The sequence below is a fragment of the Centruroides vittatus genome, unplaced genomic scaffold, assembly GCF_030686945.1.
Source record: "Centruroides vittatus isolate TY-2023 unplaced genomic scaffold, ASM3068694v2 contig_345, whole genome shotgun sequence".
NCBI classification, from domain to species: domain Eukaryota; kingdom Metazoa; phylum Arthropoda; class Arachnida; order Scorpiones; family Buthidae; genus Centruroides; species Centruroides vittatus.
In genome coordinates this window covers 3807883-3830392 of record NW_027122170.1, presented here as the reverse complement: position 1 = coordinate 3830392, position 22510 = coordinate 3807883, and the positions used below count along the sequence as shown (strand labels likewise).

General features: G+C 29.4%; 1 protein-coding gene across 1 annotated transcript in view; it reads left to right on the top strand.

Annotated features, from left to right (window-relative positions):
• The window catches only part of LOC136974251 (F-box/WD repeat-containing protein 7-like), a 77272-nt gene that overhangs the window by 35804 nt on the left and 18958 nt on the right, over positions 1 to 22510 (top strand). The window contains 3 exon segments of the mRNA XM_067269088.1: positions 4659 to 4868; positions 8162 to 8412; positions 15194 to 15677. Coding sequence (XP_067125189.1) covers positions 4716 to 4868; positions 8162 to 8412; positions 15194 to 15677 — 888 coding nt within the window. The 5' untranslated portion in view covers positions 4659 to 4715.

The window sequence follows — 22510 nt, the reverse complement described above, 5'->3', positions numbered from 1 at the left end:
CTTTAGTGTCAGAATAAATAAATCTTTCTGGATTCTACAGCTGGACTTGATTACCGAGATGGAACATCTTGCATCACTTGAAACTCTAGTGTCAATGTTCTTCTAACTTGCATTTTCATTTCAGATTCATTTTTATTTTAATTGTAATTTTTTATTTCATGTAACGTGTTTGAAACAATAGTAAATAAATTATCATTTGCCCATTGTGATAGACTAATCTAAGTTGTATTTATTATATTGTATTGTATTTAATTGTCTTTTAGCTCTGCATAAAGTTATTTAAGAGTGATTTAAAAACTATAATCATTTTTATTCTGTTTGAAGAACATTTGGACATCTTTTAAGCAAAAAATAATCATTTCTGTAGAAAACATTATTTATAGTAGTATTTTGAACTTGTTGTTCTATTTTTTGTAATGTTCTATTTTACTTGATCCATTGATTGGATTGAAAACGTTTGTGTTAAGAATAAATATCTCTCAGCGAGTGATCAGGTGCTGGTTTAGTTTTTGTATAGTAGCTCTATTTAAAGGTGATTTTAATTGGAAAATCAGAAATAATCTTAATTGTTGTGAATTTATTTTTAATTAAATCATTTTGTAGTATTGCTCATTTGATTGATGTGTTTAATAGTTACAATGTTGAGAGAATATATATTAACTATTTGTATTAATGATATCTGTGTGTAAATTTTCAACAAAATATTACTAAATTTAAACTTTACAAAAATATTAGAATAATAAACCTATATGCAAGTGTATATTAAAGTAAAGCCAGGACATTTGAGGACTAAAATTGACATAATTTATGATTTTTAATGCCTAGATATCCTAGCTCTAATTATAAGATGCGTAGTTGATAACTAAACATATTTCAATATACAGTAAACTTGCTTGTAGGTTTATTAGAATGATTTAAATCTATTATCATCTATAATAATTTTTATTTTGTTTGAAGAACATAACGAAATAAAGAATAAAAAATTAATAGTAAGAAGAAAAGTCAAGATGTTCAGTATAATTTTGAATTGTGATTAGGGTTTAAAAAAGTAAAACGAATGCAATTTATTAAATAACATGAATGAAATTATTTGAGTTAGAGCAGTTTACATTGGCAGATTAATAGGCTGATTTTCAGTAATCAGCAGCATGACTTTCTCACTTGATAATTGTTCTACAATGATTTGAGTTTAAGCACTGAAAACAGAGTACAGCGATTGATGTTTCCAATATTTGTGTTTTTGCAAAGCATTAATAAAATTTTTGTAAGAAAAGGATATTGCACTTATATGTAGCTTAAAAATATCAAGAACAAAATGATAACAGTTTTAGGAAAATTGAGAAAGTAAAATATAATTCACTGTTATTCTTGGAAATTTCTTTGTAAAATTTTACCATAGACATTCTTCAGAAAGTATGTGTAAAGTTGATATTAATTAGTTATTGAATAATGTGTTTTGTATATCAAATGCTATTGTAGCATTTACTGTTAGAAATTTATTATTAAAGTATTAGCGAGGTTGAGGTCGAAGTTCTAAACACGAAAATGTGTACGTTGGATGTTCGGCACCGCTTTCCTGTAAGCCTAGAAGTTTGACAATGGTGTTTGGAAAGTCAGTGGAATCATGCTCGACATTCCAAACGCCATTGTCAAACTTCTAGGCTTACAGGAAAGCGGCGCCGAACGTTCGACATACACGTTTTCGCATTGAAAACTTCAGCCTCGACGTCACTATTATTTATGAATAAAATAATTCAAAATCAAAAATTGATATTTTATTTTAGAATGCAAGAAGTTAGAATTGACTAAAATTTATGAAGTTTGCATTATATCCTTTATATTTATTTTCAAAAAATTAAAGAACAAGTGAAAAATTGAGGTCTAATATTATTTGATAGATTTTTTTTTGTTATATGATATTAATATTCTGGCTTTAAATGTTATATTGTTTATAGCATTGATTTAATGTATTTGTTTAATAAAATTCTACATTTCACATACTAAATTAGAAACATGCAAACAAAAAAATAATAATTCTTTTGTTTCTGTGTTGACAAAGAAAAATAATATTTTGAAACTTATCTTTCAAAGTTCGAAATTTCTCCTGTTGGTTTCATTGATGCCTATTTCTTATGGGGATATTTTTATTGAGAGAAATTAAAAACAACTGAAATACAACTATCAAGTGTTAAAAAGGTGATGTTTATATGCAGTGTATTATATATAATTTTTATTCTTCTGCACCAGAATCTAAAAATAACAGACTTGGTAACAGTTTGGTATTAATACATTTTATCTGGAGTGACCCCAACGGTGCTTATGAAAGAAGTTTCTCCATAGGATATAGAGATACAGTGATAATTATAGAAAGCATAAAGATTTCTTATTGTTGAGTTCATTTGATACTACTAGTGTTATGTATATTTCTTTACATTCAGTGTCTGATAGAAGTGGAAAGTTTACTATTTATATTCCCTCAAAGAAAGTTATGTTATATGCAATTGCCTTATCATCACATATTTTATAAATAGAAAAAATTTTACAGATATATCAAGATGGAACTGAGATGTAGAAAAATGTTGAGAAAATATTATGTAATCTATGATATACAATACACTGCTCCATCAGCATAGCAAAGATCAGAGGATCAGATTTAGTGAATCAATTCTCAAAAATATCTGTAATTTGATGAAAGTGTTATTAACAAAGATGCTAAAGAATGGGTTTTTCAGTTTTAACTTTTTTTAATAGGAAAATTTTCTAGGAAGTTAACTTCCCTCCAACTTTTATGCTGAGTTATCATTTATAACAGTTCACTGTTATGATTGATAATCTGATATATTTGTCTGTATCGATTTTGATGATATAATATAATAATAGGTCTACTGAAAATTTTTAAAGTTAATGTCAAAGAAATGTAACATAAAAAAAAAAGAAATATTTATTACCCGTTCAGTTATTTTGGATAGATCAATGCAGAACAGATCAAGAAATTTCTTTACTGCCGCAGGAAAAATGAAAACGTATGGACAAAATATGCAAAATATTTATTTAAATGATTAAAAATAGGAATAAAAGCAGTAAAAAATTGTCATTGCTTTTTATTGGTATTCGATTTTCTCATAATTCTGCCATTTCATTAAACTTTGAATTTGGTTTTTTGACATTCATATATTTTGTAGATCGATTCTTTCTGCCCAGCCACATTGATTTGTATGCCAAAGTCGAATAATTTTCCCTTCATGTTATATTTAGATCAGTTTCCGAATATTAAATTAGTAGAAATGAAAGTTTTTACGATGATTTTCTTATCAAATTATTGGGAAGTCATAAAATATTAACTTTCTCTGTTTTTAAATTCAAAATTGACGAAATTAAATTCGGTTTTCTTCAAATATTACTGTTAAGGTTTGGCTTAACATTTAGTAAGTTGATGGTAAGTAATTTCTATGTAATGTATTGCCGATTTTGTTTTTCATTTATTTATTAAATAAGATATTTTACTTCCTGCAATTTAATTGATATATAATTTTTAAACACTTCAAAGAGAATTTTTATTTGCACTATTCTTGTATACAATTCTGCGCCCGTGTGGTTGTGTGTGTCGCACAGCACACAATTATCCACACGCGCACGAACAACAACCCCAAGAAAATTTTACAGTATACACGTATATATTTCGAATCTTTTTAGAATGATTGACTTGACACAAGTGCGAGGATTTAGGCCGCTTACCTATCGTTCGACACAACATTATTATGTTATATATAGTCTTACGTGTTAGTGGATTGGATTGACTGTTGGATGGTCGATATGACAAAATACACTCTTTAAGATCCGAATTACATTGCAAGAATACTAAAACTCTTGTATAATCTTTGGCTTTTCATATATTATATAAAATACAATGCTTTAACACGTCAAAGTTTAATGCGTTTAAATGGTAGTTCGAAAGTTATTCTTCTTAACGCCCATAAATCTGTATTTTGTCCCTATAATTTACGTGTACATTTTATTATTATATATATTAATATTCTGTTGAGCTGTTTGCATTTCGAGTGAAAAGAATTATCATTCTAAAGATAACTTTCAATTTTTCTATATATTATTCAATACTTGAAGAATAGGCGAAGGGTGGCATTAAAAAGTTATTTAATAAATTTAAAAAATAATAATAATTACGTGTTTTTTAATTATTTCGTAACTTCGCTCGAAATGTAGGTCTTGGATGTTAACAAAAAAAATGACGGAAATTCGATAAGATTTGTAGAAGTGAAAATTTGAAAGTTAAATATTTCTAAATTAATAATTATTTTTCTCAGAAAATAGTTACAGAAATAATTTCATATCCTTTTTCTTTTAATAATTTAACATAAAAGAAAATTTTTAATTGTTTCAACGTTGCTAGAATGAGTTTAAGTGCGACATTTTTATGTAACCGGCAAGGAACTCTTATAAAATATTTCGTGCAGTTTACAGCGCAATATTAAGTAATTATAATTAAATTTTAAACAGTTTTTTTATGTTATAAATCCGATTTTTTTTCAATCGAAAGCTTAAATATTTCGAAACTTATCGAGGACTCGATTGTTATTAAAGAAAAAAAAATTGGGCACAAAAATCTGATTCTTTTGTCTTTTTTTTTTATTATTGAACAGATGGAAACCGAGTAGTCCCGCAGCCGTAAAGAATCAAAATTCCATCGACGGCTTCCAATGTCCTGCGGGAACAACTGTCCAGCCAATGCTGGAAACTGTCAGCCAAATGCTAGCGAAAACAATAACAACAATGTGATCGATTTCGAAGGATCCGAAAATTCGAAACAAGCTGTAAGTTCCGAAGTGGAAAACCGGATTGACGCGGATAAGGTAAGTTGCGCAACCTTCCACTTGTAATAATTTTTTTTTTTTTTTTTGTGTGTGTGTGTGTGTGTAGGGGACCGCGCATAATGCTTGACCTACTACCGTTTAGAATAGAAACTAGTGCTGTAGCAGGATGGATAGACCTTAGAATGACATCTGTCTACCATTTGTTGGTCCGTTTTCGTCACTTCCTTCTTCGCTCTTCTCAATAGTGAATGCGCTTCTGTTCGATTTTTACATGTCCGGGCTTTAATGGGTCTGGGTGAATGATACAAAAAAAAAAAAAAGCGTGAGAAAACTCTTTTCCGATTTCATAGTTACACAAAACTAAAACACACACACACATTCACACATATATGTACAGTACATATATATATATAAAAAACTGGGCGTAGTCCTTTTTTGGATTTTTACAAAGTGACCTTGAACTTATTCTAAATTAAGAGGGCTTCCAGGGGGTACATTTTTTGTTTTATTATTATTATTATTATTATTTTCTTTTGTTTTTTCGAGCGATGTTAGTGACGGAATTCGTGTACGATTACCGTCGTTATCGTATGGGTAGCGTGTCGTTTCGGTGAGGAGAAACACGATTTTGTAGATCGAGTTTCTAGCTCAATGTCCGCCACGCCCTCGTCGGTCACGTGTCGTCGGGAGGGGGATAGATTTGCACGTGCTGTGTGCTCGAGAAATTACGTAATCGTTTCGTATTAAAGAATGGATTTTCTTCTCCCGCGCGCTTTTGTTAAGAGTTTTCGGTTTTGTATCAGTTTTCTTTTTTTAGTTAACAATTTATTAAGTATTCTAGAAATTGACTTACGTAGAGGGGGAAGAGTTTCTTTTAGTAGAGGCTACCGCTATCTTCGATCACTTCCTGATTTTTCTGGTTGTCTTAGCCTCGGGTTGTACGGTACTTTCGAAGTCGGTCTCCAGATCATAAATTAGTTTTAAAAAGCATTAGTTAAATTACTTAAGATTAAATGATTAAATAGCTTAAAATCGTTGCCATAAATATTCTCGTTTCGATTTCTTCTCCGGTATTGATGTAAATAAAACGATCCAATTCTCTTACTGATCGATGATGTCGATCGAGCGAGCGACAGATCGATCGAATTTTTAGAGCGATTAGAAATTGATTGATTCTTATGTTGAGTCGATCTCCTAAACGTTTAGTTTTAAATATTTATCAAATAGATATAAGTTAAACATTCCCCTAGGGTTATTTTATATGCATCTAAAAATAGTTTTATCTGCAATTATAAATGTTAATAATTAATGTTACGTTGAGAGGGTTTTACCTGTCGAAAGTTTAAAACTTAAGTTACTTAACGCGCGATCCATTCGTCACAGTTAATTTTTAATATTCGTAATCGCCGGATTTTGAACTTTACAAAGGGGTCAAGTATAAAAAGGGAGAGTTATTCACACGTTTGTGTTTTTTTTTAAGAAGTGAAAACAGAGTGACGTGTCTTTCTCCGTAATTAAAATCGACTTTTTTGTGTGTGTTTAGCCACGTGTTCGTCGCTTTAACGCTCCTAATATCGTATAAAAAGCTCGGCTGTGTTCGCCCGCCGCAACTAACAATAGGCTTTATAATGCTACGTTTTAGGAGGACGTTTAGTATTTAACAATTCGACGGAAATTTTCTGTTTGAAGTTGACTGGTATCTTCGACGAGAAAGCAGTGTTTCTTCCAGAATTTTTCTCCGTTTATGGGTACTTTAATTAACGATTTTAATGTGTTTTCTCAATCTGGAAAGTTTAGGAGGGGTTCTCGAGAAGGAGGCGAAATGTCGGGGCGCGGCCGTTCCAGTGCTTCCTGCTGTGTAGTGAGAAACAGGTGGAGTATTCCAAGTGTGTGTTCACTGGACTGTGTTTGGGTGAGGTCCGAGTTTTGTTTGTCTGCGGATTGTTACCCTTGGCAACGGCGGGACACGTTCGTTTCACTTTGTTTGTTTGACTTTAGTCTGGTTGGGATCTCGTCAAACAAAGGTCGCATTTCCATCCCGGTTTTAATTTCCTTTTTTTCTTCTCTCCTCGTTCCCTATTTTTGAGTCGGTGTTTGTCGTTTCAAAGTCAAAATTTACAATTTTTACAATTATATCGGTAAGTGTTGACGTTAAGAATAAATTCGATTAGAACTTTGAAGAATTTACTTTGAACTGAGAAATAGTAAATAAATAAAATATACGTTCCGATATTCGTTTCGGTCAAAAAATAAATATTAAAAAAAGATTAGCGAAAATTATGCTTTTATTATTTTTTATTTATTTATTTATTTATTTTTTTGGTCTAATTTCCCATGAATTTTTTTCTGTAATTGTTCAATTACAATTTTTTTTTATAGACAGACTTGTTAAGAATATTAATCTCAGTCAATAATATAACTTTATTAATAATGTTTATGTTCACAATATTTAAATTTTTTGAAATTTATTATTATTATTTTTTTATTTTCTTATTCTCTTCCTTGTGAATATTTATCTAAAATTAAGTATTTACAAGGTAAAACAAGAGTAATATAACGTTAACCTTAAATGGAAGCTTGCATTTCTTTCTACTTCCATATAAATGTAATGTCTTTGATGTTTAGAGATTACCTAGTTGCTCAAATATTAAATATTTTACATAGATCTAACATTGAGTAAATTTATTTGGTGTATGTATGTGCAAGTATGTATATATATATATATATATAAAACAAATGTTAATGTCTTGCTATGTAACTCATGCTTTTTTTTTTAACTGAAAAAATATTCACATACTTATAGAGAAATAAAATTTAAACTAAAATCTTAACTTAAACCTTAAAGTAATGATTGAATATTGTTTGTAAGTTATAAATGCTAATATCTTTTTTGCTTTAAAATGCAAATGCTGTTTATAAAAACAAGAAGTTTATTTTAAAGATTTTTAAGGTGTTTATTTTTTTCTGTACTTTTGACTATTTGATTTATTAACCAATAGTGCATAAAAATTTTTTTTTAACATTCAAATTTTTATAGTTTAGATAGGTTTGATATTTCATATTAAGAATTTAGTTATTAACGAACAATAGCAGGAACAGATATTTAAGATTGGTAAAAACATTTTAAGCAAAGAATAATATTCAATGTCTACATCTGTCTGTATATACTCAGATTTTATTTAATTTTGGAAATTTTTTTTCTTATTACATAGTATTTTTGTAGTTTAGCTATTTTATAAACATAAATAATTTAAGTATATGTTACAATAAGGAAAATTATTATTGATTTATTATCATTGATTTTAATGTAATAAAATATAAAACTTTTGCAGGAATTAGAGTCTGTAAACACAGAAAATTCAACAAATACATTTGTAACAAAAGCAAATGAATTCAATTGTGCCATTCTTTCGTGTTCTTCTTTTGCTAAGCCTTCCACATCATCTTCCACTAAAGACACATCAACACTTAGTTCCTGTGGTCCAGTGTCGTGCGCATGTAACATTTCCTCTGCCCTTCCTTCGTGCAGGATTATCGAGGAGAACGTCTGTCAAAGTCAATTAAATAGGATTGAAAATAGCAAGTAAGTTTTAAACAAAAATGATTACACCTTTTGTTAAACTGAAATTAATTACAAGTTTTTAATTACATCTGTGTTTCATAACGTAAGTTTATTGAAAATTTGAATTTACAATAACAACATATATTTGAAAATAAACATTTTTAACATTTTATGTATTGTAATATAATCATTTTTTTGTGATAACTCTATTAAAAAAAGTTCCTCGAACTATTAACAAAAATTAATACAAAAAAGAATGACGACAAAACACATGCAGACATTTTGAACATATGATACATTCTTCATTAACATGTGCTATAATATGATATCCGTGATAATGACATCATTCCTTTTGACTTATCTTTACTTTTATGATATGACTAATTGAAAATTAAGATAAGATGCAATTTTTTTATCTGGTAACTATAATCTATGTGATAAACTGTTTTGCATATTTTATTTATGTTTAATACAAGTTATCGTGTATTTTTATATCTTTGTATATAAAATGATTTGTGTCAAATTAATCTCTCTAGTAAATTACAAATCATTAAATTTTTTTGTTTCACTGATTACTATATTTTAAATATTCTAGTTTGATGTGTAATCAAATTAAAATTGCTGTTATTGTTTCAAGTTTAACTTTGATTATATATAAAATTTTATATTTAATTATTTATAAGGTAAGTTTTAAATATGTGATACACATTTCTTGATAAAATTTTATTAGGTTTAGAATACATTCAGATTTTGTAAGTTTATGTATGTGTTCAACTCACATTAAGATTAAAATTAAAATGACTTGCTAAACAGTTTTCACTTTTCTGGCTGTTATACAGAGGGAAATATGGCAAAAAATGACCCTCTCCCAGATTTTTACATTTTTGGACTTAAGACACCTTGAAATGTCAAGAAATGCAAAAAAATTTGGGGGTAATTTTGTATTTATGGGTGTTAGCATGTGTGGCATGATTTTGTTCACCCTGTTTGAAGCTTAATAACTCCTTTGCTTTTTGTCAAAAATTTCTGAAACTTTGCAGAGAGGTTTGTTTGTTAGAGGATCAATGCTATTAAATTTTGGAGATTAAAGGTCAAGGAGATGGGAAGATAAAGGGAGTCTTGTTATCGCCTGTAGGGTTGGACTTAATGAGGATTTTACTCCTTATTACCATTGACAATTTTTTTTATAAAACTCATTCCTACCCTCAAAATTAAGCTTTTTGTCATTTTATAGTAGTTAAAAATATAACAAGTTTTTAAATAAAATGTGATAACAGATGGTGCCACCAAAATTTTTAATGTTGCCGGGAAAGTTGAGCAACTCGCTGCTGGTTTATTACAAAAAAGATTCAAACATAAACAGTAAAATTCTTTAAAATGTTTTAGTACGTTTTTCTGTATATATTTCATGGAGTTTCTGAATTATTCAGATTCAAAGATATGTTATGAATTTTAGTTTAATAATAAAAATGACTTCAATAATTAGCATAAAATATAATAAATAACAAACGAGAGATGAAATAGAACTGCAGTCACATCCGGAATTAGCAAATGTCGTGTTTGATTGGAATCGTTAAAAATCAAACAATTACACTGTTACTCTAATACTGTTAACTTTAAAACTCTGTAGTTGTTAGAAAATATGTCAATAATTTCCTTTCTTTGAGGTTATAACCTTGGCACAGAATATCCTGGAATGCGTGATCCAGTTATGCCTAATCAGCCTAAGGTTGGATCCATCTGCAATACATAAATATTATTATAACAAAAAATTTTGTTAACAATACTAGGCTAAAGGCTGAAGTATATTATATAAAATTTTAATTTTTGATGATGATCATAGTATTTTCATTAAAAATTAAGAAAAAGTAATGATAGGTATGAATAAGGAATGTGTAACTGAGATGTAGTTTTATGCAAACAATTTCGTTACATTTAAAATAAATGCTGATATATCACCTTTTTATTCTTTTAAATACTTTTAAAAAGGGGGAATATTTTTAAAAATCAAATATAATTCTGCAAAGATTTGCAATTTTAACAGAATGTAGATGTTACTTATTGCAGTTTCAGAAATTAAACAGTTTGGAATTTAGTTTTCTAAATCAAATACTAAATGATGCATATTCGTTTTAGTATGGTGGTTTAAGCAATCCTTAATATTAACATATGAATATGTAAATATTTTGGTGATAATGGAAACTTTTAATCCCTCTTACCCATACTCTGCTTAATCAGATCAATTTTGTTAATTTCTTTGCAAAATTTTTCAATCAAAAGCAAGGAAAATATTGATTATTTTTGTTTATAAACATGATAAATTTGTAACATTAATGCATTCTATGCATTTTAATATAACGATAGGTACCAAATGCAATATAAAACTTTTAAAAATATACATATTTGCCTGTATTCCTTTTTGACTTACTTGGCTCTATATGTATATAACCTCAGTAATCCAAGCTATTCACTAATCTGAACAACTCCATAAAATAATTAATTTATATTAGTGAGAGTGCATTTTATTATTATTTATAAATGTATTTTTAATAATAAAATATTCTTGGAGTCAACCTGGAAATGAAATTATTGTGGCATAAAATGCAACATTAGATGATCTCCTGATAAGCAATGTGTAAATTAGTGTTTTATGATTTGAAATAATCTGTAATCTTCTTAAATCTATTTTTAAATAAAACATTTTTATGAATAAAAACATGCCAAATGAACTGCCAGATTATTTACCAAGCCATAATAAGATTAATTTAATGATTAGACACACAGTAATTTGTCTATAGGTAGGAAGTTAGGTCACCATCTAAAGAAAAATTGGCATCAAGTTCCTTCTCTTCATGCAGCTACATTTCCAATTATGCTATTCAGTCCTCTGTCATCTTTACTTTCAGAGCTATTAATTAATTAATTTAGATACAGTATAACATGATTATAGCGCAATAAGTAATTTGGCATACTAATTGAATTAGATTGATGTATATGTTATTATATGAATAAAACTGTATTTGAAAATTTTAAAATGTACACAAAATAAGCTAAAAGAAATGAAATGAGTATTTTAATGGATAAATAGAAAGTTAGGTAAGTGCTCCCAAAACAGATGATACAATTGTAGAGGATAAATCTGCTTTGAAAAATATATAAAATCTAGAAATGTATTTGTACTGTCTTAATTTTTTAAAGTTATTAACTTTTTTGTCATCTTTCATCTATTATTTGATGAGAGAAAATAGGAAAACAAAATATTTAATAATGAACTTGAAAGATAGTTAAATCTTTTATGTCAGTAGGCTATCTTACCAATTTTTATAATTGAAAATTATGTAGCCTAACTTTTCAGTATTTTACATATTAAAAAACTAATAAAAGTTTGATTCTTTTTGTAGAGATAATACAGATTTAGTCGACGTCATGAATATTTCTAGTTGGTATTATAATCTTATCTTTGTTTATGTATTTCATTAATATCTTTTTTATTACTTAATTTCTTCCTTGCTGTTAATTTAAATAACATGCTATGTGAACAAGGAAAAGTTTTAGTATTATAATTTATACAAAATGAATATCAGTTTAATAAATCATGATTAATAGAATATAAATGAATCTTGAATAATAAAAGGTTTATAAATTTTTATTTTTTAATAAAAATTTAATTTATAAATTCTGACTACAAATATGCAAAAATACTTAAATTCAGTTTATTAGGTTCTGTCTTATATCCTCATCATCTTTATTGAAGTTTATAAAACATTAATAAATATAAATTTGCTCCTTAAAACAGTCTCACCAATACCATCTCAGTGACTAAATGAAAACTCAGTTATTGATTTAGATGATATATGATACACATTATTATTCATAGATGTAATGAAAAATTCACAACAATTCAATAATTTGCCAAAATTAAGTAAACATCATACCTGTACAAAGTTTGTTTAAATATTATATTAGAAATTATTATCTTAGGTAACATATACATACAGAAAGAATTATTTTTTTATTTTTCATAAATTTGATCTACAATGATCAAATTTCATGTATCGATTATAATATACTTTTACTTCTTTGCATTCAAAGCTAGAATTACTTAAAATAAGTAAGACAAAAACCTTTTACACTTTGTTTCTAGCAGTTTAATCACCAAGTACAAACATTTTCGGCCATTTTGAATGGCCTTCTTCAGGTACAATAAGGTCAGTTGGAACGTCGGTTAGCGGATATTTAAATGACGTCACTGTTTACAAAGGTTTCTTCTTACTAGTGATGTCATTGCTAATAAAGTTCAAATGATATCGACATTGTTAATTATCTTTTGAGTTTAACCAAGATGTGCGAATTTTAGAAAATGCTCAAAAGATTGCAACGGGCTCGACGAGGGTGGATTGTCCTATTTATTTTAAGGGGTTATGGAGGAGTGATTGCCATGCGATGGAGAGCGAGTCTGCATCTCTGCTGTTAATACAGTTTTCTTTGAGGGATTTTGTAAAGATTTCTATTGTTTCAATTGTTATAAGCTTGTTATAATCAAGCATAGGTATAAAAATGTTAGCCTCTTTCATTTTGGCTGTTATATTTGGTTCACTTGCAAACTGGGCTAGGGTGGAATTAAACTTTTTGTTGTATGTGTCGTATTTATGCTCAGCTATCCTTTTTGTAAGTGAACTGTTGGCTGAGCCTATGTAATTTTTTGTTTGGCTTAAATCTATTGTCCTATTGTTTATTGGTTTCGCTTGAGGACAATAGATTTATGCCAAACAAAAAATTAACATACATAGGCTCAACCAACAGTTCACTTACAAAAAGGATAGCTGAGCATAAATACGACACATACAACAAAAAGTTTAATTTTCCCCCTAGCCCAGTTTGCAAGTGAACCGAATATAACAGCCAAATGGGAAGATGCTAAGATTTTTATACCTATGCTTGATTATAATAAGCTTATAACAATTGAAACAATAGAAATCTTTACAAAATCCCTCAAAGAGAACTGTATTAACAGCAGAGATGCAGACTCACTCTCCATCGCATGGCAATCACTCCTAGATAACCCCTTAAATTAAATAGGACAAGCCACTCTCGTCGAGCCCGTTGCAATCTTTTGAGCATTTTCTAAATTTATCTCGTTTTTATTTTCCACTTTTAACAATTATCTTATCATCAATAGTCATTCGCACATCTTGGTTAAACTCAAAAGATAATTAACAATGTCGATATCGTTTAAACTTTATTAGCAATGACATCACTAGTAAGAAGAAACCTTTGTAAACAGTGATGTCATTTAAATATCTGCTAACCAATGTTCCAACTTACCTTATTGTACCTGAAGAAGGCCATTCAAAATGGCTGAAAACGTTTGTACTTGGTAATTAAACTGCTAGAAACAAAGTGTGAAAGGCTTTTGTCTTACTTATAATATACTTTTATATATTAATACTGAAATTTTTTAAGTTTTGAGTTTTTTATCCATTCTTGAAGATTAATATTATCATTAAACTTTCAAATAAATTAATTTTTAGTTGTCTGCTTTTACTCTCCTGGCTGTAGATATAACAGAGAGAAAGTATGGTGATTGGTCAAAAAGTGATTCTTGGGATTTTTTACACTTTTTGGACTGGAGACCTTGAAATGTTGAGAAAAGCAAAAAAGTTCTGGTTTTTTTCTGTATGTATGGGTATTTGTATGTGGGGGCACAATTCTGTTTACCCTGTTTGAAGCTTAATAATTCCCATGTCTTTTGTCAAAAATTTCCAAAATTTTGCAGTGAGTTTTGTGTATTAGGGGGATTGATGCTATTAAATTTTAGTGATTAAAGGTTGAGAGGATAGGGAGCTGGGGGGTTGTGGGTTGTATCTCAAGTGTGATGGGCTTAATGAAGATTTTTCTGGTTATTAGCATTTACAATTTTCTATAAAATTCTTTTCAGCCCTCAAAATTAAGCTTTTTGCCATTTTATAATATGTAATAATAATAAAAGTTTTTAAAATAAAATCTTGTAACAAATGATGGCAAACACAATTTTAACTTTTTTGCCAGCAAAGTCATTACTGGGGTTTTTTTTAATTATTATTATTTATTGAGTCTTATTAAATGTTAATCTTTTTGCTACCATTTACGTCATGTTGTGCTTTTTTTTTTTTTGGACAAAACTTAGAGAGAATTCACTTTGTGTGCAATATACACTACATATTCAGAATATAAAAATCTTGTTTCTCAAATATTTTCATGAATTAATGTAATTTTTTTTTAAATATTCACTATTAATGACAACTTTGTTTAAGATTTTTTTAATTTTAGGAGCTAATTAATTTTTTTTTTATAAATTAAAAGCTAAAACTTTAAACTTTAATTTATATGAGTATTAATAATTATTAAATTTTTGTATAAATATATAACTGATATTTTAGTTTTCTGTTTCTGTGAAAATAATATTGATGTTGAATTTGTTATTATTATAAAAAAACAGAAAACTCCTCTGATTTCAGCACTGGGGTGAAATCTATACTATCCAGAATTTATAACCGGTGCGTAACATGTATATACTATATGTATATGATAGCTTGAAAACATTTGTCATCTTCACTATATATATAGTATATACATGTTATGCACTGGTTATAAGTTCTGGATAGTATATATTATTATTATTATAAATAATTTGAAATGATAAGAAATTGTTAGTTTTGCATTTTTTTTTTTTTTTTTTTTTTACTCTTACAAGTATTACTAATTTATCATATAAAATTACAATATAAATTATAGTAAAACATAATTTTTTTTCTGTTTAAAGGGATGTAGAATGTGACAAACGAGAAATAGAAATAAATAGTGATCCTTTATTACCTGGATCCAGTCATCCACTGCCCTCAGATGATCACAATTATGATGTGCCATCAACCACTAGTGACACCTTATGTAGTCAAGGACAAAGTGCCATTTTATCTAGTACTACAGCTAGGACTACAAATGAAACCAAAGATAATACAAACATCAATACCATTGCTTCCTCTGTAAGGAAATTGTTGAGGGGATCGTGCTCAATGAACTCTGGCATCAGGAAATCTGTATTGCCATTGGAGGATCCGCTCGAAAAACCGCATATGGATATTCTTGCCGATGATATGGGTTCTTCGAGCGAAACCAACGAAGAAGAAGAGTACATGGAGGGATTGGATGATAGTTTACAAGAATGTCCTGTCGATCAAATAAGTAGTGAAGGATATGATCAAGATGTAATGATGGATATTAGTGCTCCATTAACAGAAAAATCAATAGTAAGTATTTATCTTTAAAATACCATTATAGGTTATTTTAAGGAAGTTATGTTGCTAGATTAAACTGACATCAATAGTTAGTTTACTCTAGCAACACAATTATTAGTTTTACAAAGTTTGCAAAAATTTTTTATCTTGAATTTAATGTTAAATAAATTGATTTCACACACAGAAATAAAACTAATTTTTTTTTTTTAAATTAGAGCTGGGCAAAAGTAAAATATTTATTTTCAAGTCAAATTATTTTATTTGATAAAAACTCTATTTTATCAAATAAAATAATTTGACTTGAAACTCAATACTATTGAATTATACAAGAGCTATCCAGAAAGTTCATTTGGTTATTAAAAGACATCAATACAGTGATAGGAATTTTACTGTATGCAACTTAAAACTATATCTTTGCACTATTTTTCAACATTGTCTCCAGCCAAATTTAAACACTTCACAGAGCATGTTATAAGTTTTTGTATTCCATTGTTATAGAACTTTATCATCTGCGATTTCAACCATATCAATGATTACTTCATGAAGAACTGTGTGAAAAATTGTGGAAACTTACTAGAAAATTCTGAATTTATGAATTGGCAATTCTGTCTAACGTTTTCATCTATCTTCTGTACAAGTTCATCAGTTGCCGTAAACAGCCAGTCGCTTCTCTGTTCATTGTGGACATTTGTCTGTCCATTTTTGAACATAATGCATCATTGCCTCATTTCACCCTCACTCATATGTTCTCTGCATAAACTTTGCACAGTTGACAATGGATTTCAACAGCTTTACAGTTTCTGGCCAACAAAAATCTTATGACTGAGCATACCTCATAGCTGGCAGGTTTCTAAATGGCAGCACACATTTTGAATGGCAATTGTGGGAGACAACAGAGAGCAGGATCTGCACTCTGCTATAGCTGGATGTATACCAACTAACTCTAAACGGTTGCCAAAATTTGTAACATTATCTTTACTACTGCCAGTGCCACATGAAAACTGAAGTTATTTTTTGAATAATTCTCATATACAGGGTGTCCCATAAATCTGTAAATAGTTTAAAAATTCATAAAAGTTGAAAGAATTGGTATATTTGAATGCAGTTTGCATAAAAGTTATTCTCATGAAGGGGGATTCTTTTGGGTAGAGAAAAAGAAAGTAGTTCAAATTTTTGTTGATAGAGGGCACTGAACTCAAGAAATATTACTGGAATTTTGCAAATCTGAGTCTTACAAAATGCAGGGTGTACGATTAACAGCTCATTTCTGAATTTTCCCGTTACTGGTGCTGACCTATGGTTTTCATTATGATGTTGACATTGGTGGATAAAGCACTATTGGTGAAGTTGTTTTATTTCAGCCACGAATCACCAGCTGAAACTTTACAAAGGTTTAGGACACGGAAGAGAATGAAGAATGGTATATGTCCAAACACTTCTGTCTGATTGGTTTCCATTTGCAAAGCCACGTCGGAGGTATGGACCTCTGATAAACGTGGTGCACCATTGTGTGGGCAATTACACAAACTTCCCATTTCTTCGAACTGTTGTACTAGGGAAATCAATCCAGCAGGAGTGATTGGACCTGAACCTTTCTTCGTTCTCTTCTGTGTCCTAAACCTTTGTAAAGTTTCAGCCGGCAATTCGTGGCTGACAAGAAGATCCTACAGCTTTGGGGAAACGGATTTTGATGATCTTCGGTGTGGAGGTAGTACACCATGTGAATGTACTACCTGTAAAATACTAAAGTGCAATACTCAAATGTAATCAAGAAAAATGAACTTAAAGTTTTCTTTAGCACTTTATATATAAGTTATGCGTACTATCACTTGAGCGTGCTGTGGCATGAGTGGTAATGCTCCTGACTCGTGCGCTTGCGTGCTCGGATTCAATTCTCTTGTGTATACTTCTTTTGTATTCATAAATATTTATAATGTATTTATTTATTTACTCGTTCATTTTTTATTATTTATTTATTTTAATTTAATTTCTACTGTTCCAAGTCTAATATTTTTACTTTGAAAACCCACCTTTTTCAAGTTGAGAGAGAACTATTAATACTTATGCCGGGTTTGAACATGGGTCTAGAGCAGACATGGGCAAATGCGGCTCGTTTTGAGTTACATGCAGCTCTTGCTGAAAGTGTTAATTTCTGTTTTTTATTATTGTTTTTACAATTTTATTTTTATAATCCTGTGAAAATATGTTTGTTAAAAAAATTCAATATTTGTTTTATATTATATTTATATTATACAATAAAATCGCTCACCTTACCATACTATCTGCCACAATAGTACTGAACTGCAGCTCCCATACATTTTGCAAAACCTACATTTCGGCTCCCACTGAACTCTTGCTTGCCCCTGGTCTAGAGTCTTTTTCACTCACTCTTTAAAGAGTGAGTGAAAAAGTTCTCTCTCAACTTGAAAAAGGTGGGTTTTCAAAGTAAAATATTAGACTTGGAACAGTAGAAATTAAATTAAAATAAATAAATAATAAAAAATAAATGAATGAGTAAATGAATAAATACGTTATAAGTATTCATGAATAAAAAAAAGTATACACAAGAGAATTGAACCCGAGCACGCAAGCGCTTGAGACAGGAGCGTTACCACTCACGCCACAGCACACTCAAGCGATAGTACATGTAACTTATATATAAAGTGCTAAAGAAAACTTTAAGTTTATTTTTCTTGATTACATTTGAGTATTGCACTAGTATTTTACAGGTAGTACATTCACACGGTGTACTACCTCCACACCGAAGATCATCAAAATCCGTTTCCCCAAAGCCATAGGGTCTCCTTATGAGATAAAACAACTTCACCAACAGTGCTTTATCCACCAATGTCAACATCATAATGAAAATCGTAAGTCAGCGCCAGTAACGGGAAAATTCAGAAACAAGCTGTTAATCGTGCACCCTGCATTTTGTAAGACTCAGATTTGCACAATTCCAGTGATTTTTCTTGAGTTCAGTGCCCTCCAGCGACAAAAATTTGAACTACTTTCTTTCTATCTACCCAAAAAATCCTTCTTTGTGAGAATAACTTTTACGCAAACCACATTCAACTATACCAATTCTTTCAACTTTTATGAATTTTTAAATTATTTACAAATTTATGGGTTTGTGAATTTTGTTAGACAGATGATGAATAATACGAATACAATGTAAATATATTTAAGTTTTTAAATGAAACTTACATTTAAATGTTAAATGCAAAAAACTTACAAGAACTGTGTGTATTTATTAATTGATAAATTATCTTTTTGTATATTTTCTAAATACAGTGTGTGAACAGTTAACAAACATAATCTGTTCCAAGACTTTGTTCGTTAACCAATTATCGATTTACCATAGCTTTTTATGGGAATTTGATTAATTCATTCTGGAGACTCCAAAAATAAAAAAAAAATATACAGTAGAGCATCGATTATCCAACTCAATTGGGGACGGGTTGTTTGGATAACTGAAAAAACGGATAACCGAAAAGTATGAAAAAATACATTATTAGTATAGTATATTAGTATATCCCATGTAATTAGTGTATTAGTATATCGCTATTAACCTACTTTGCGTTGAATTTTTATCAATGTTAAGCCTAACAAAAGTTTTTTTTAAATAATAATCGTCGCTATTGTATCGTTAAAAATTATTTCATTATTTTGCACAACATAAATACAGTATAAAACAAATATATATATATATATATTCTGGTTACATATTTTACATAAAGTAGGCCTATACATTAGAAAAAGAAGTCCAAAATTTTCTTTTGCTTCACAGCTGACCCTCGTTTTTTGCCACTAAATCTCGCACACGTTTTAAAAACAGTAATTGGATAGCGTCGTTAAATAAAATTAAGTGTCGTTTAAATACTGGCCTCCCTTTCATGGTCAAGCCAGTGTTGCCAGCTAAAACACGCCAAAATTTAACAAAAATAATATTAAGGTAGCCAAGACATAGCCAAATATTGTAGCGCCACATCACTAGCAGACATTTGAATTTGCTGACTAGAACACGGTTGGTTGATCGGGGGTCAGGTAATCGATGCTCTACTGTACTTTCTTACTACATTTATTTATATGTAATAATAAAAATACATATATACACAGTCTTGCATTTTTATTAGTCATGTTTTTTTCGTGTTTGTGGGTTAAAGAATCTGTCTAATGTCAATTGCTTTTCTCTCTTCAGGATTTTTTGGAAGTAATTAATAGCATTGTAATTGTAGAGATCCCCAAGCTTATTAACCTCAACCTGGTTAGGATGCCATTCTAAGACAGTTGTTCTGACATCCTCCACTTTAAGTAACAGATATGTAATATCAATGGTGTGACTTCTTTATGTTGTTTAAAATTCAATTTCTTTAAAAAAGATCTTTCTTTCTTAAAAATAATTGACGAAACTTCACAGTTAAGAATGATAAGTTCAACCATTGTTATTTTATCTGGACCGCATTTCATCAGAGACAAAGACTACTGGGTTTTATCTTCGTTATTCTTTATTTTACTATGCATTTCGGGTGCAATCTTTTGGTCTAACTTGCACCCCTCATCAGGTGTTACATTTCTATAAGTGGTAGTAGAAAACACATTTATTACATTAATCATTAATTATTGTAGTGGAATTTTTTACAAGTTACATGAAATTATTACAAATTATATTATTATTAATATTATAGTGAGCTAACCTTTTTTTACATTTAGACATTCAGTTATAAGGTGTTGGTGTTTTGTTCTATAAGGCATTTCTAACATTTCTAAAAAGAAAAAAAAAAGAGCAAGTAAACCGACAGAAAGGCTGTTAGAAATGCCTTAGGGGACAAAACACCAACACCTTGTAACTGAATGTCTAAATGTAAAAAAAGGTTAGCTCACTATAATGTTAATAATAATATAATTTGTAATAATTTCATGTAACTTGTAAAAAATTCCACTACAATAATTAATGATTAATGTAATAAATGTGTTTTCTACTACCACTTATAGAAATGTAACACCTGATGAGGGGTGCAAGTTAGACCAAAAGATTGCACCCGAAATGCATAGTAAAATAAAGAATAACGAAGATAAAACCCAGTAGTCTTTGTCTCTGATGAAATGCGGTCCAGATAAAATAACAATGGTTGAACTTATCATTCTTAACTGTGAAGTTTCGTCAATTATTTTTAAGAAAGAAAGATCTTTTTTAAAGAAATTGAATTTTAAACAATCCTCTTTTTCAGAAGAAAACATATATTGCCAAGTTTCTTGGTGTTCTTCATTCGAGTTCGTGGGGTTCCTCTGTCGTTGCAGGTTCCATTATGAGCTTTTCAATGTTCTTTATTTCTCAGAGTGATTTTTGTACTCCCTTGCTATTATACTCTCACCTTTCGAAAAGAAAAACTGACGCAAAACTTAATCAATGCCTGCCGGCAGTCTTGCAAATACTACAAAAAAATTGTTTCTGTAAGGAAAATAAAAGGCTGAAATTACAAGGAAGAGTTCAAAGTTCGGTGGAATACTATCCAATCAGTATATACCAGGTTGAGCGTCGATGTTGACGTCTCCTGCACTCTGAAAGGTTTCGAATTGTTACTTGAAGACAAAAGAAAATCATTCAGTATTCGTTACTTTCTGTCACTTATTTTTATGTTTGTTCACTGAAGTGTTCATTGTCCGATCATAAAAATCTTTCACGAAAGTGTTTGTTATCCAATTTGTTCGTTAACTGATCTGTTCATTAACTGATTACCCACTGGTATTTCCTCTGTTTATATTTATAAAAATTTGTCTTTTATGTATTTGTGATTTCTAAAATGCTAATTTTATATGTCAGCAGCAATTCTTATGTCAAAGTCAGCATGTATTGCAAGTTCACTGTGTATGATGATGAAATTTTCCTAACTAGATAAATTATATGACTTTCTAGGAAAATACTTGTAATAAGCATTTTACAATGATTTTGTAAAATTCTTTTATTGTGATGCATGCATTGCATATTTCCTACTTATCATAGTGTGTTTCTCGTTACTTATTCTTATCACAGAGTTATCTAGATATAATATTTCTAAACCATGATATAGTATCACATTATTTCTTATTCTCATCTTTTCCTTTAAGTCTATAATCTGTAATTTCTAGAAGTTTCCTTGTGTAAGGTATCATTTCCTAACCAGTGACAAGCTCTAGTAGGTTCAAAAAGTGTCCTTGCAGTCCACATCCTAATTTTGATAATATGGTTAACTCCAAGAATCATTCTAGTTGGCTTTTTATAGAATGCTTCACGATGTTCTCAAGCAGATCCGAAATAGATGAGAAACAATTCCTGTTATGTGTAGATTTCAGAAAAATAGTCTTTATTTCTTTAACAAAAACATTTTTGTATGAATGTGTTATTAATTCAACGCCTTTAGGTTATTTATCAAAACCATTCTTAGTCAGCTGAGTGTACTGTACTTTGTCTGCTGTCTGAGGATGCAATTAATGCAATAGGAATTTCAGGATTAATTAAATTCAATATAAATTATTCTCTAGGAGATTAATATATTATTTTACACTGCGTAGTCAGTTTATTAAGTATCCCATTTTATTTCAGTATTATTTATGCTAAGTCATTCCTTAGAGCAGGGATGGGCAACCAGCAGCCCCCGGGTCGCATGCGGCCTGCGTCACATAAAATATGAATAAATTTCCCATCCTAAGGAAGTATGCAGCAAAAATTCAAACGCTGTTTTCTACAACTTATGTATGTGAATAGTTTTTCCGCAATGAATTTAGTAAAAATTAAAACAAGAAACCGGGCAAGAGACACATCGAAACTAATTTAAAACTAGCAGTGACGAATATTTAACCAAATATTT